At 42.2% G+C, this 15,509-nt stretch overlaps 1 protein-coding gene across 1 annotated transcript; it reads right to left on the bottom strand.

The window, feature by feature from the left end:
• Positions 1-7,199: 7,199 nt before the first annotated feature.
• On the bottom strand, positions 7,200-14,882 carry LOC129186807 (immunoglobulin-like and fibronectin type III domain-containing protein 1). The gene is made up of 22 exons (XM_054785434.1): positions 14,831-14,882; positions 14,275-14,397; positions 14,030-14,166; positions 13,841-13,940; positions 13,721-13,762; positions 13,600-13,645; positions 13,339-13,522; positions 13,123-13,236; positions 12,865-13,027; positions 11,873-12,424; positions 11,664-11,788; positions 11,446-11,587; positions 11,092-11,385; positions 10,713-11,009; positions 10,460-10,639; positions 10,256-10,384; positions 9,867-10,175; positions 9,716-9,801; positions 9,443-9,635; positions 8,906-9,202; positions 7,396-7,722; positions 7,200-7,304 (listed from the first exon to the last, which is right to left on the bottom strand). The coding sequence occupies exons 1-22, from the start codon at positions 14,880-14,882 to the stop codon at positions 7,300-7,302; spliced, it is 3,897 nt and encodes a 1,298-aa protein (XP_054641409.1). The 3' UTR covers positions 7,200-7,299.
• Between the last annotated feature and the right edge of the window lie 627 nt (positions 14,883-15,509).

Genomic DNA, 15,509 nt, shown 5'->3' with positions numbered 1-15,509 from the left:
TATTTTCAACTATTTCTGACCTAACTATAGTTGAAGGGTTTTCTTATGTTTGTTGTAGTCTGTTTGTGCTTTGTTTGTCATAAGAACCCTAGATTTTTTTCCAGTGGGAAAAATAAAAAATATGCAATGTTTTTCAAAATATAGTTTTACTATAAAGATGAAGCAAACATAGTAAGAAGTAAAGCCTAATGAATCATACACGTATGAGCTCTTTGTCAGTTATAGCAACAAGAAAATGATTCAACAGGAAATTAATAGTTGAAAGCGCATGACTGGATGACTATGTTGGTGGTGGTGGTATGACTCCCAGGTATGACCCTTTGCTGGCTTGTAAATATCTCTCGACAATGACACGTCTTGCCAGCGACATGAGAGCAGCCATGGTGTAACAGGTGTTTTTTTTCAACGTGACACTGCGGCGGCGACATCATGAATGGCGATAACTGTCATCTCAGCGTGGAGCACTATCTTGAGTAGTCTATGTTGTTTAGGAGAGCAGATGGCATCATGAGTAATTGTACAAAAAAATAGCATCCACAAGTGCAACGCTTTTCTACAATGAAATGTATTGCATCTGTTGTGGGTATTTCCTTACATGTCACAAGTCATTCATATTCCTCATGGAGCCTGCACCATTGGCACGCAGCCACAACACGGTTATTGTGGTCTTAGCAATAACACAGCTATGCCCACCGTGAGCACGATTGTGTATTTCGAGCCGTGTAATAAAATTCAACGCATGACACAGGAGTTGTGACTGTTGTCAGGCACGAGGAGCCGATCCGAGTGGCCTGATCTTCTGGAAGGCATTCATCGTGAGAGGAGGGGGTCATGAATGTCAATTTTTTTTTTTTCTTTGGACTGTACCATGCAAAACGATGACGAAATGTTATGTAACACATTGCAGAATTACTGTACTGTTTGGATGAGGGCCTTTTTAATGTCATTATCACTCTCATTTTGTTACAGTAATTTACTAATACACTAACTACAAAATCAAAGATTAAATATCCAAAATCAAGCTTGCCGTGCTTATTTTTTTTTTTACTAAAACAACATTTTTTTGTTACCAGGCCCTTTCTGTTTTTCGCACGGTGGTCTAGTGGTTAGCATGTTGGCACATACAGGAACAGCCTGGAGATCGGGAAGACCTGGGTTCGATTCTCCCCTGGGCATTTCTGTGTGGAGTTTGCATGTTCTCCCCGTGTGCGCGTGGGTTTTCTCCGGGCACTCCGGCTTCCTCCCACATTGCAGGTGAGGTTAATTGGCGACTCTAAATTGGTATGACCATAAGTATGACTGTGAGTGTGAATGGTTGTTTGTCTATATGTGCCCTGCGATTGGCTGGCGACCAGTCCAGGGTGTACCCCGCCTGTCGCCCGAAGTCAGCTGGGATAGGCTCCAGCATGCCCCCGCGACCCTAATGAGGATGAAGCGGTATAGAAAATGGATGGATGGACAGTCATATTTACACGGAATAATCTGAAATTATTTGCTAACAGAAAAATTTAATTGTGATTGTTCTATTGGCAGATTTGCTTATTCTAAGCAACATTTCTCAGATTTCGGTATGCAGGTATGCAGAAAAGTGTGGAGTGCCATCCCCGGGTGAATGAGATCCTGACCGGAGTGGAGGAGCTCAAGTACCTTGGGGTCTTGCTCACGAGTAAGCGAGATCGACAGGCAGATTGGTGCGGTGTCTACAGTGATACAGTGATTGCTTCGGTTTGTCGTGGTGAAGAGGGCAAAGCTTTCAATTTATCAGTCGATCTACAGTACGTTCCTACTTCCGTATGGTCATGAGCTTTGGGCAGTGACTAGGGATGTCCCGATCCGTTCTTCAGGATCGAGATCGGCTGCCGATTTCCCAATTACTGAACAAAATGGGCCAATGATGTATTGCATCAATAAATGTAATAATTTTTGCATTTTATTCACTAAAAATAGAACTTCAAATCCTATTTTCGGTTATAGCTTTAATAATCAAAGTTTACCAAAAATAAAATATCTGGATTAAAAATCATAAGGGACTGTAAATGACCCACGGGCCAAGTTTCCTCCCCAGGGCAGTAATAGACTCATTGCAAGTTATTGCAAACGCTTGATTGCAGTTGTTGCTGCTAAGGGTGGCCCAACCAGTTATTAGGTTTAGGGGGCAATCACTTTTTCACACAGGGACATGTAGGTTTGGATTACTTTTCCTCCCTTAATAATGGAAAGTTTTATTTAAAAACTGCATTTTGTGTTCAGTTGTGTTGTCGTTGACTAATGTTTCAAATTGTTTGATGATCTGAAACATTTAAATGGGACAAACATGAAAATAAATAAGAAATCAGGAAGAGAGCAAACACATTTTTAACCCATTTATATGTCAATGTTTGGCATAGACATAGAACGAACGTGCCTGAAAGAAAGAAATATCTTGTTAGTCAAACAATTTACGGTGAAACAAAGTAAGATTACCCTTTTTCTGTAGTGTTGAACAATTGGAAATATTTCCTAAATCTCTCTTGCCTTATCATTTCATAGAGTAAATACAGCTCATTACTTACCATTACTTACGAGCGTTTTAGGGTCAAAGGCCATTAGCACAGGAATCTGTCGTGAAAGGCTTTAGTCGTTAACGACATGGTTTCCCACTGGGAATTTACACAGGAAGTCTTGTGAATCGGTGCACCATGTTATGTCATTTTACAACCATCACTTTGCATTTATGGCTTTTTCATAAAGGGCTCACAGATGTCATTCCTAAAACCTACAAACACACGCTCGTGTTGTAAAAATTCCCATACCATATGCTATGCAAAGGTCAAGAGGTTGAGGGGCTGTTAGGACAAAGGCTTTCTTTATGTTGTTATGTAAAGATTCATAGACTATAAATGCATGCATAGAAAGTGCCATGTAATTTTATTGGCTGTCACCAGGCATGCTACTGGCTGGATGGTTTAGCCTTACACGGTGTTTACCACTTGGCTGACTTTTCTCTTCCGACCAGCATGACGTCCTCTGGTGCCACCAACAGGTCAAACCAGAACTGAACCAATGTTTATAGCAAATAGCAATACCGTAATGAACAACAACTGCCAATTGAAGTGCCTAAACCAGGGGTCGGCAACCTTCAGCATCAAAAGAGCCTTTTTGCCTCCTCTTCCTGTGAAGAAAAATGGTCTAGAGCCACAAAACATAACACAGCTTAACACATCATGCCTAATTTTATTGTGATGCCTCACTGGAGGCATTCTCAAATGCAACAAGGCTTTCCAAATGTAAACATTGTGCAAAATAACAAAAGTACTTAAACTTGGGTTTTGAAAAAGGTTGTTTTTAATTGTCTCAAACTGTTTGGCTCACGCCCCTTGAGATAAGCTTAAAGGGATAGATAGGATTTTTTTGACATGAAGTTGTATGACATTCCCATCAGCAGTGGAGTCCACCAACAGCGACTCACCCCCCAAGTTGGTCTCCTAAATCCAGTTCTGGTCGGGTTTCGGTGATGAAGAATGTAGTTCCAGGTAGTCTCTGGGGTTTCACAAGTAAGGAGTTTGGCTTCTCAAAACAAACACGTTCAAAAGAGTAATAATTTGCATCACAAACATGCCTGCTCGAAAAAATCAGACCTCTCAAATCGCTCTGAGTTATAGTTGTCTCCGGCGGTATCCCTGAGCACTGTCGCTTCTCCATTCTTGTGTATGTGACGAAGACGCTCGCATCTACTTTAAAGCGCACACCATGAAAGTGTTTACTGATAGCTTCCAATAGAGTATGTTTGGCTGTTTGCACACCTTTGTCTGATTCATCCATCTTGGCAAGCACAAGCACCTGTGTCAGGGACACCACACCAGGGATGACATCTGCAGCAGTGGCCTCCGCAGAGCTGATGTCCTTGGTTAGTAGGGTGGTCTTCTTCTCCATAATTTTCCACTGAGTTGCTGTCAATGTTGCAAGGAGTTCATAATCAGCAGCATATGCACTTCAAGCCATCTTCTTCTCCACCAGGCTCTGCATCATATAGTATGTGGAATTCCACCTGGTGGGGACATCTTGTTGCAGGTTTTTCACGGGTATGTTGAGTTATTTTGGTGGGTCTTCAAAACGACTGCAAGCACGGGTTCAGTGCTTGACATGGCCTACAACTCGCCTCCCCACAACCAGGGCATCTGCAACGCTGCGCTGAGACAGGGCACCTCCGTTCACTGCGAGCTGCAAAGTGTGCACTATGCAGGGCAGACTTGGGACACCAAACTCCGACGTAGCTTTGGCCATCTTGCGCACTGTGTCTCTCACCACTACATGCACATTCTCCTTGGGGATTTTCTACATCTCAACACAGCTCATCATGCTAACCTGGCTAACGCTTGAAGACCAGATATCTGTTGTGAAGCTAATGGATACTGCATTCACAATTAGCTTCTCAACAATATTGTACAATTTGGGTAAGCAAACATCCGAGAAATACAGTACCTGTGATTGGGCATGGCATAGCGTGGCTCGAGGAAGCTTGGTGAATCTGGCATGTTGCACGATAGAAATGGCTGGTTATCCAGTGAGATACACACCATTATTTTTGGACTGATGGCTTTTGCTCTGGTGTCGTCTTTGTCGTATTTTTGTTTTTTCTTGTTTTTTCTCTGGCCAATTGAGTGTTTTTTTCAGTGCCGCCTGCTTCTTCTCATTGCTTAGATGCACAAATGCCACATATCTTTCTGAATGATTCATCCTGAGGTGAGCAATTAAATTGGAAGTTTTGAGGAAAGCAAATCGCATAACCAACATTTTCATTACAGTCATTCTCCGTCGTACGGGAGCCCAAAGGCATACAGCATTTTTTATATTGGGTTTCAGTATAGGGAAAAAAACGATACCAATATAAATTGATGTCACAGTTTTATGCCAGTATCGGCCCGATAATATCGGTGGGCTGATAATATCGGACACCCTACTATGAATGCAGTTGAATAGATGGAAACTAGTCACAAATAGAATTCTAAGTAGAATTAAGACTACTAAAATGATGTTTTTATATTTATTTCTTTTTCAGGCTCTACCAATACCATTGTCAAAAATGTTATTTCTACTCAAGGAATAAAATGTTAGCAGATTTTATTTGGAATAACAGAAAACATAGAATAAAATTGAAATTGTTACTTGAAAAATACTGTGAAAGTACTACTGAGTATCAAAGGGAATATACAACTCGAAAATATGGTAGGCTTTGATACAGAACACAAATTGAACTCAGCACACTTATATACATGTTTGCATCCATCCATTTTCTGTGCCGCTTATCCTCATTAGGGCCGCGGTGTATGTTGGAGCCTATCCCAGCTGAATTTGGGCGAGGTGCGGGTTACAGCCAATCGCAGGGCACATATTGACAAAGAGCCATTCACACTCACACAATTTAGAGTTGCCAATTAACCTAACCTGCATGTTTTTTTTTGGGGGGGGGGGGGGGGGGGGGGGTTTGAATGTGGGGGGAAGCCAGCGTAACCGGAGAAAACCCATGCACATGCTAACCACACGGCCACCCGGCCCTTATACATGTATATACACTCTTATAATATATTATTTATTTAATATATTAAGAAGACTTGGGAGACCCAAACATGTAGTGAGGGTGTGCTGGGAACGTCTGGCAAAGTCTCCCGTTCATCCCGTCTTCAACTCTCACCTCCGGCAGAGCTTCCTCTGTATCCCGGGGGAGGACGAGGATATTGAGCCCGAATGGGCCGCATTTTGTGCCTCCATTGCTGAGGCAGCCGATTGGTGCTGCAGCCGCAAGGTGGTCGGTGCCAGTCGTGGTGGCAAGCCCCGTAACCGATGGTGGACACCAGAGGTCAGGGCTGCCGTCAAGCAGAAGGAGGAGTCCTATCGAGGATGGATGGCTTGTCACACTCCTGAAGCAGCTGACAAGTACCGGCAGGCCAGGCGGCTCGCAGCTTCGGCAGTGGTCGAGGCAAATACTCGGGTTGGGAGAAGTTCGGTGAGGCCATGGAGCACGACTTTCGGTGGGCCTCGAAGAGGTTCTGGCAAACCGTGCGACGCCTCAGAAAGGTGAAGCAATGCCCGGTCCACACTGTTTTCAGTGGGAACGGGGGCATGCTGACCTCGACTGAGGATATATATAGTTGGATGGTGGAAGGAATACTTTGAGGCCCTTCTCAATCGCACTGACATACTGCACCTTCCATAGTGGAAGCAGAGTCAGAGGACACGGATGCGGACAGTTCCATCACTGTGGCTGAGGTATCTGGGGTAGTCAAAACGCTCCCCAGTGGCAAAGCTCCGGGGGTGGACAAATTTCACCCTGAATTCCTCAAGGCTGTGGATGTTGAGGGACTATCTTGGCTAACATGTCTCTTTATCATTGCATGGAAGTCGGGAACAGTACCCGGGTGGTGGTCCCCCTTTTCAAGAAGGGTGACCGGAGGGTGTGTTCCAACTATAGGGGGATCACACTCCTCAGCCTCCCTGGGAAAGTCTATTCTGAAAATGCACATTTCCTCCACTTTGATGCCACAAAAAGGAGCCTGAAAAGCTGCATGCAGCACCACAGCAGGGCGTTGCCGACCCCTGACATAGCCATCACAAAATAAGTGATTAAAACCTATAAACTAGAACAAAAGCTCACATTTGTAGTTGAACTTAATTTCCTTTTAAAAGCGTGAATGCACACTACAGTAACACATAACAAAACCATGTGTGATGACGTCATTTAAAGTGCACAATGCACTGCAATTCTGCAACGCAAGCACTTACAGTACCTGTGAGTGAAATGTTTAATATGACTCTTGGGTGACACTTGGTTCTTGATGAACAAAATGCTGGTATTCACACATTCAGTTCAACAAAATAATGAAACAATTCCAAACATGCATATTCTGAAATAACATTTAGCCCAATGTGTTGCAGTATCATCACTGCAGTTAGATATGAGGTTTAGAACTAAATTTAAAGATGGCTCAGTAAAACCAAATCTCAGCTCAGATTAAATGTATTTACATTTTCGCATGCACACTTAGAATGCACATTTTGAAACAGGGTCATTGTAATACAAATACACTTGAAGAACCATTCTGAAAAGTGTTGAATTTTTTATGATATAACCTGAAGAGAAGTACATGCAATGTGGATACATTAAGTGGAATTGCTCAGTTTTAATCCTTTCTGCCATTTACCTGTTAAACTCATTCCTAATAATTCCAATGAGCAGACATCATGGCAGCACTTTCCCACTTAATTTTTTTTTTTTTTTTTATTTCTTCTTCAAGGAGCAGGAGTTGTTCACGAGTATGCCACCTAATCTGAAGATGGGGGAATAAAAGCAAAAGACGTTTTAAAATATGTGCTACCAAAAATAGCTTTCGAGACGTAAATATGTTGACAATATTGTACCTTTGACAACAAGTTTGGTTGAACACTCCACTCTACCCAGGGCATTCTCTGCGACGACGGTGTACTCCCCGCTGTCCTTGGGCCCCACCTTGAGTATGGCCATGGAGCACACCCCACAAGTGTTGGTGATGTAATAGCTAGAGTTGGTGTTCAGGTTGATGTTGTTTCTGTACCAAGTGATGTAGGGTTTGGGGTTTCCGGTCACGGCACAGCTCATGTAGCACTCGTAGCTCTCGGGAGCGTTATGCATTTTTAGTGGGACAGAGAAGGCAGGAGGTGCCTCGAAGCTGCAGTCCTTTGAGGCCGGAAGGTTCAAAGAAAATGATTCTAGAATACAGGGTGAGAGTTGTAAATAACTGATACTTTACAGTTGCAGTAACTTGAGTGAGTACACACCCTCACCAGCCAGTTTCATCTTCTCTACTACTAATACTACAGCAATAAAGCCTGGAGATACTTTAGTCAGTGTACAGCTTGTATTGCACTATATATTTACTGTCCACTTAAAATGACTCAACACACAGCCACTATTGTCTAAAAAGCTGGCAACACAAGTGAGTAGCACGATAACTGTGAGTTGTCAACAGTCAAGCATGGTGGTGATAGTGTGATAGCGGTAGCGTGACAGCACTGGGGAGCTATGTATTGAAGGGAAAGATGAATTACAACTTGTACAGTGCTGTGACACTGTGAAGTAGAGCATGACCCCTCCCTTTGGAAACTGTTTTCCAACATGATAAAGAGCCCACACCACTTCGAGTATGACAAGTGCCTTTCTGAGGAAGCTGAAGTGTGATTCAGTGGCCAGGAATTACGGTTGTAAATGTCTTTGTGATAGACGATTCAATGCACATCTAGATACACAGGTTACGATACGATTCAAAAGCGATACATTTTAAAAACAGAATGATTTGATGCGATCCAATACAGTGTACAAACGATGCGATTCGATGACCCAGTCTCCGTGAATGCACCTCATGTTCTTTGTGCTGTTTGCTTGCTACGCCACCACAAGGTGCATGCCATGTTTATGGGTAACTTTGTCAAGCCTGAGCGGAAAGGGAAAGACCTCGAGTGTGGGCTTATTGTGCTGTCAGACACGCAACTGCAGATATCTGCTGGAGAAGAGTGAGCCATAAAGAGAGGGATAGCCTCTCACTGCTGCAGTTCACATTGTGTTTAGTGGGGGAATTCCTCCTACAAGACAAGAAAACAGTGCCCTATAGGTAACAGCGCAACCCTTGCAAATATAAAATATTTGAAAGGTTTGAGTTGAAAAACTTCTGCAATTTGGGTCAGTGCTTGTCACTGAGGTGGGGTGGTTGAGAACCACTGCTCTGAAGTATGGCCAAGGTTACTTTCTGTAGTATTATCACGATAGATACACTATAATAAAAATGGTTGCTAAAATGTTAGGTTGTGTACTCACTCACGAACTTGTGTGATACTGTATATTAAGTTTTCTGGTGATGACAATATCTTAATCAATATCTTAATCAGTCAGTCACACCTTTCTCTCTCTTCACCTCCCAGGTGGGCGACTCTGAGGGCTGAGAAGTCCCCATATCATTCTTAGCGTAGACCCGGAACTTATACTGCCTTCCCGGCATGATGTTGATGGCAGTGAACTTGTTGTTAAAAAGATGGTCAGCGACAGTTTGCCATGTACGCTTGACAGAGTCACGCTTGCTGATCATGTAGTGTAGCCTGTCGTCTTTCTTCTCATCCGGAGAGGCAGTCCAGGCAATTGTGACCGTTCCAGACACGTTTTCTTCCAACTCCACTGGGCCTGGAGGCTTGGGGTCATCTACAGTACAAGCACACAGCGAAATAATTATGTTCATGGATACATTGAAATTCCTGTAAATGCTCTCTATTCAATTATGTGTGTGTCCTGTAGTGGCCGGGTGTCTGGTGTACAAAAGCCAATAACAGGTTATCTGATTAGAGCTGAGTCAAAAAACATTGACTTTAACAGCTGTGGCTGTAGGCAACCCCCGATGTAATTTTTATTCACTCCACAAAATGCCAGTAACTGTATTTGTACCTGTCACTCTTATCTCAACACTGGAGGTCTCCTGTCCAACAATATTCTTCAAGATAAGGGTGTAGATCCCAGTGTCCTGACGCTCTGACGAAGTGATCATTAACTGTGATGACGTGTCTGAATTGTTCACTGTCACATGCTTGGGGACGGGCAGCCCATCCTTGAGCCATGTAATAGTCGGTATTGGAGAAGCCTGACAACATCAAAGAAGAAATGTTTTACTTTGAGTGATGGATTGTGCATTCATTCATTCATTTGGTACTCTTACTGAACCTCAAAGTTATAGTTGAGTCTTGCGGAATTCCCAGCCCTTGTTACTAAGAAATTCTTCATTTTCTTGTCAGTAAAATGAGGTCTCACTGTATGAGAGGGTTGAAACATCAAACAACATACGAAACACATATTTTACCATCCGCTTACTCACCTGGGGGGGGCATTGCAATGACGTAGTTGTCTAACTCTTGAGGTTCACCGTCTCCACCCTCGTTGGTGGCGACGACTCTCACCCAGTACATAGCCATGGACTTGAGGCCCATGATGGTGAAGGAGTTCATGATGATAGCGCTGGAGTTACAGCGACCCCATTCTGGGTTCTCTGCTGGCCTGAGCTCCACAAAATACCCCTTGGCCTCATCCTGGACCCCTTCTTCTTCCTTAGGTTTGGTCCAGGTTAAAGATAAGGTGGTGTATGTCGAATCAGTCACCTTCAAGTCTGTGACTTTTCCAGGGGGCTCTAAATGGTATCATCAAATAGTTAATAGAGAATGGTTCCGTAATCTTTCTCTTAATAAATAATTTGGCAATACTTCTCACTCTTTGGATCTCGTGCAACAACAAACTCGGAAGGTGCACTTGGCTCGCCAACACCAGAAATGTTGATAGCTGAAACACGAAACTCATACTCGATGCCTTCAACAACGTCCTTCACCGCATACTTCTTCTCTGTTGGTGTTGTGATAGGCATGTATTAATTTTAGCTATTTATTTGTGGCATTGTTTGTAATTCCAGGATTTTACCTCTAATGGGTTCATCTGGTGGGTTGACAAGGCCCCAAAGATTGCTGCCGTTCTTTCGTTTCTCCACATTGTATCCCAAAATGTTTGTTCCACCAGTATTTGAAGGTGCAGACCATGCAAGGTTGATGCAGTCTTTAAAAACACTTACAACTTTCAGTCCGGTGGGAGGTCCAGCGAATGCTGCAAAAATATTTTTATTAGAATAACATACCTTGTATAATATAGCAGTGATGTTTATCATGAGGTAAGTTACCTTTGGTCCCTGCCTGGATATCATCAGTTTCCATCATTTCACTGACGCCTTGATCATTTTCAGCCCTGATGTGATAGCAGTACTTTCGTCCGTGGTCCACATCCGTGTCCCTGTATTTAGCCTCGGGTCCAATTTTCCCCAATTTCTTCCAACTGTTTCGACCAATTTGCTGGCGTTCCAGGATGTAGTCTGTGATAGAGGAGCCTCCATTATCTTTTGGAGGCCTCCATTTGAAGTCGATACAGGATGCTGAACTTTCAATGATGTCTATAGGGCCCAAGGGTGGCGTTGGCTTGTCTGTAAGCAAACCAAAGAAATATGAAATGCATTTTAATATTTTATTTTTAAGTGTTGTTCATAGCCTAGTGTACATACAAACCTAATACAATGAGCTGGGTGATGGCCTCTGTTGCTCCAAATTCATTTTTAATCTTTATCTTTATTTCGCCTCTGGTTTTGTGGTTGCACTTCAGAAGCAGCAGGCGACTATATGAGCCGGACTTCTCAATTCTGGTATGAGTGTCTTCCAGCAGCTCTTCACCTTCGTTGTACCATTGGATTTTCATGGGTTCACGGCCCACAAAGGTCAGCTTGAAGGCTGCGTCTTTGCCAGTTTTTATGACAACCGGTTTGATGAACTCGGCGAGGTCATCCTTGTTGATTTTTGGAGGATCTGGTAGAAGAACATTGTTTCGTCACTCGGCTCAATTGACAAAACAACATGTGTCAGTACCTTCTACAACTAGCAAAGCTTCTGTTTTACGACCGTCAGCTTCATATCGATATTTCCCAGCATCCTCTTCTTTGCAGTTTTTGAACACTAGCTTGCGATAAGTCCCATCATTAACAATACACATCTCCTCTGTGGTTGTTATCTGAAACACACAGCAAACTCACATTGAAGCCATCAGAAGTTGCTTCTTTTACCAGCAAAGCGCTTGTGCTCTTCACCTCATTTCCATCTTTGTACCAGGTCCCTTCACAGTCCTCACTGCTCAGTCTGCATACCAGTTCCGACTCCGTACCAATGATCGCACTGATGTCCGAGAGACCACTGGTAAAGTAAACTCCCGGGTCTGAAAGATATTGTTAGATTATTAGAAAGAAGTAGTAAGAAAGAAGTAGTAACATCTGATACAAATGGTGTTTTCCTTCCTCACCAATGACAGTATCAGAAACAAGAGGGCCAGCTCGCACTCTCTTCTTCTTTTCTTGAACCATCTTCTCCTCTTCTGCATCTGCTACTGGTGTCGGTTCGCCATCTTCCTTTTCCTCCTCCTCTTCATATTCCTCGTCCTCTTCATCCTCCCCTTTGACTTCCTCTTCACCTTGTTCATCTTCGCCCGTGGTGTCTGTTGTGGTGTCTTTTTTGCCTGCATTTTCATTTTTATCTTTTGTCTTAGCCTTTTCTACTTTCTTTACATTTGCTTTTGTCTTGGCTTTTGCCTTTGCTTCGACTTTAGCCTCTACTTTAGCTTTAGCTTCTGTTTCTGCCTTAGCTTTAGCCTCTGCTTCGGCTTTAGCTTTAGCTTTAGCTTCAGCTTCAGCTTCAGCTTCCGCGTCTGACTTAGCCTTCGCAAGCAACACGTCTCTCTCCTTCTCTATCTTGGCTTGTTGCTCCTCTGCGATCTTCAACAGATCTCCTCCACCGCCGCCTGCTCGCGTTGTTTTGCGGGCTTTCTTCTTTCCATGCGAGTTTGGATCATTGTCAGCTGATTTACAAAATAGATGCACATTAGCTGTGCTTCAGCTGGCATTTTAAATGTTTTTCTTTTACTTTACCTTCCACTATGAGCCAGGCGCTGCAAGATTTAAGTCCAGCCACAGCTGCATAAATTCCTTTATCCAATAGCAGGCAGTCCTTCACCACCAGAGTATGAATCAGCATATCCTCTGACACAATTATGTCATATTTGTCTCCTTGCTCCAGTGGAATATTCTTTCCCATCCAGTTGATTTTTTTCATTGGTTGCGAAACAACACACTCAAACACGGCATCTTCTCTTTCTTCTGCTTTGACATCTTGAATCTTCACCAGGAAGTCTACACTGGGAACTGCAGCAACATAACAGAATGTTTTAGCATCTCTAGCATAGTTAATCTAACTAGAATACACTTCCTAGCACAAGATGAATCTGATACAGCATCTCACCTTTCAAATCAGTCGAGAAGATCTTAACTCCGCCAACCTCCACTTGGTATAATCCAGCATCTTCTGGGCTAATGCCATTGATGCTGAAAACAAACTTCTTCCCCACTTGCCTCAGGCCATGTTTCACCTCTGTGTCGACATCAAAAGGAACCATAACACCATCCTGTCCCAATAGAAAACACATTACTTTTGTTGCACTTTCTTGTTTCTTAACATCCTTCTTAATTTTTTTAAGAACTGTAAAATTAAGCATCTGACCTTATATAAGAAGATTCTGCTTGTAGGGTCCCTAAGTGACATTTCAAGTTCAAATTCTGCTCCACCGTTTCCTTTCATTTCAATGGGCTTTAGATTACACAGTCTTTCAACAACCTGTGGTTTGTTTAATCAAAAACAGTTCATACAGTGTGTTCTATTATTAAGCCTTATCTTATTGGTGACATGCTCACCATATGATGACACAAAGAAAAATACCTTTTCTTGCTCATGTTCCCTTTCCAGCTTCTTCTCACTCAGTTTCTTCAGCATCCAGCGGAAATCTGTGATGCCGTACTCGCCACAGATATTCTCATAGTTTTTTTTGTCAGCGCTCATCAAAAGTTCCCAAAATCTGTCATCGATAACTCGTTTGGTTTCTGGCTTGGGTTCATTGTCAACCCTACAAAAAGGAATTGATAGATATCAAACTGAATGTCATCTACTTTACCATTGCCCATTAATTTATTGGCTGCTTACGTAGTTTTTAAGGCCTTCCTTAAATGTTCAGGTGTTTCTCGTATAGCTACAATTGCAATGGGAGTGTTGATTAATTCAATGTATTTCTGACTTTACATGTCAGACAGTGTGGAGATTGTACCTGTTCTTGATTGCTGCAGGGCTCTGCTTTTTTTATAGCCAACTACAGAAGAAGAAATTAAGAGTATAGAGGTACACTTCATTCATGATCGTTATTTGTTTTCTTTATTTATTAACTCACTCTCAATGACATTAAGGGCAGCAGTGACGATGGCTTTCCCATACTCGTTTGTAGCGAAACACTTGTAGGTGTCAGCGTGGTCTACTGATACATCTGGGATCTATAGTAATGCATAATCAAGACACTACAGTTATTCACTTTGACCGATTTGTTGTTGCCAAGTTCAAAGAGTAGTTGTTGTGTTCTCACCTGTAGTTGGTACTCCCCAGAACTGGTGTCGTGGACCATTTTGTAATTTTCTTCATTGAGTTCTCCATTATTCCTTGTCCAGGTCACTGTTGGTTCAGGCTTTCCAACAATGACTGCTTTGAAAATGGCCAGCTTTCCTGGAAAGTGGTAGCGTAAATGACCAAGTGTGAAAATATTGTACTTGTATTGCAATGTGTCATAGTCCACAATGACTACAGTTGTGACATTGTGGCAGATTACGATACCTTCTTGAATGGTCAGAGCTATGGGCTTCCTGGTGAAATCTGGAGTGCTCATGCCTTCAGGGACTTCCTCCACGAATTGAGTAATCATCACTCCGGGCACCCTCGACCTCTTTTTTATGTTGACTTCCATCAAATGAATGAAATGTCATTAAAAATGTTAAATATGTGTATTTGTTGACATAGCTTAATGCAATATACAGGGGAACTACCATGCCGAAGGGTATCAGAGATGGGAAGACACTACTGTTTTAATCTCTGATTAGTGGTAAACTTGTTTTTACACTTGTATGAAAGTTAAAAAGTAACTCAAAACATTGGTAGTATAGTTCATACAGTTTGTTCAATCATGATAGCTTATCATGAGGAATTTTGTTATGAAATTTGAGCACATTTGAGTTCAACCAGCAAGGCGAACAGCTTGTTTGCCATAATTATTACTTTATTAGGTCATGTAATACTTATCCTTGATCTATGATGAATGGCCTAAATACTTAATTCAAATTTATATGAATTCTAGTTAGCTTGAAAATAAGCTTGAAAAACATCATATACTTACTCTGGCCTGGAGCAGTTGGCTCCACATCTTTAATTCTACGTATCTTAAACATCTTGCCTGCAATGCACAGCTTGTACAGCTGCTCTGTAAAACAAATATGTATTGCACACAGTTACATATAACATCAGTGCATTCATATTCATGAATGATAAACGTGACTTACATGGCACACTGTTAGTTATAGTGTCTCATCACAACCAATAGGTAGTTAAATATTTAGAATGATAGGATTTTACAGTAAAGTCGCCCACTGGACATTACCTGGTGTGTTAACTTTATAACCGTATGTTGTAATATGGTACGATGATGGAGAGTAAAACGACAACATTTTATTGAAATCGTTTAAATATCATCAAGTGGTGAACTGCGTGAGCAAACTCCTGCGCTCATCAAATACTTTGCATGCCCTCTTTAGATTCCTGCAAGTATCCAGCTCACTTTTTGCAGCCAGTAGGTCACATAAGTCATAAAACTATCAGTCATGTCTAAAAGGGAAGTGACGTTAACTGGCTCAATGCGGGAGTGAGTCATTTGTCATTGATGTACTGTAGTTAGCCAAGGATTTAGCTTTATTAACAAGTAAGAAAATAATGATTGGAAGGACAATATTCAGAACTGGGGTAAGAGGACAAAAGGGCAAATATTTATTTTATTTCATTTAAGGACACTATTGTTTTCA

This window comes from Dunckerocampus dactyliophorus, chromosome 8 (assembly GCF_027744805.1).
Source record: "Dunckerocampus dactyliophorus isolate RoL2022-P2 chromosome 8, RoL_Ddac_1.1, whole genome shotgun sequence".
Lineage (NCBI taxonomy): Eukaryota > Metazoa > Chordata > Actinopteri > Syngnathiformes > Syngnathidae > Dunckerocampus > Dunckerocampus dactyliophorus.
Note: the sequence above shows the minus strand (reverse complement) of the source record. Positions and strands in the feature narration are given on the sequence as shown.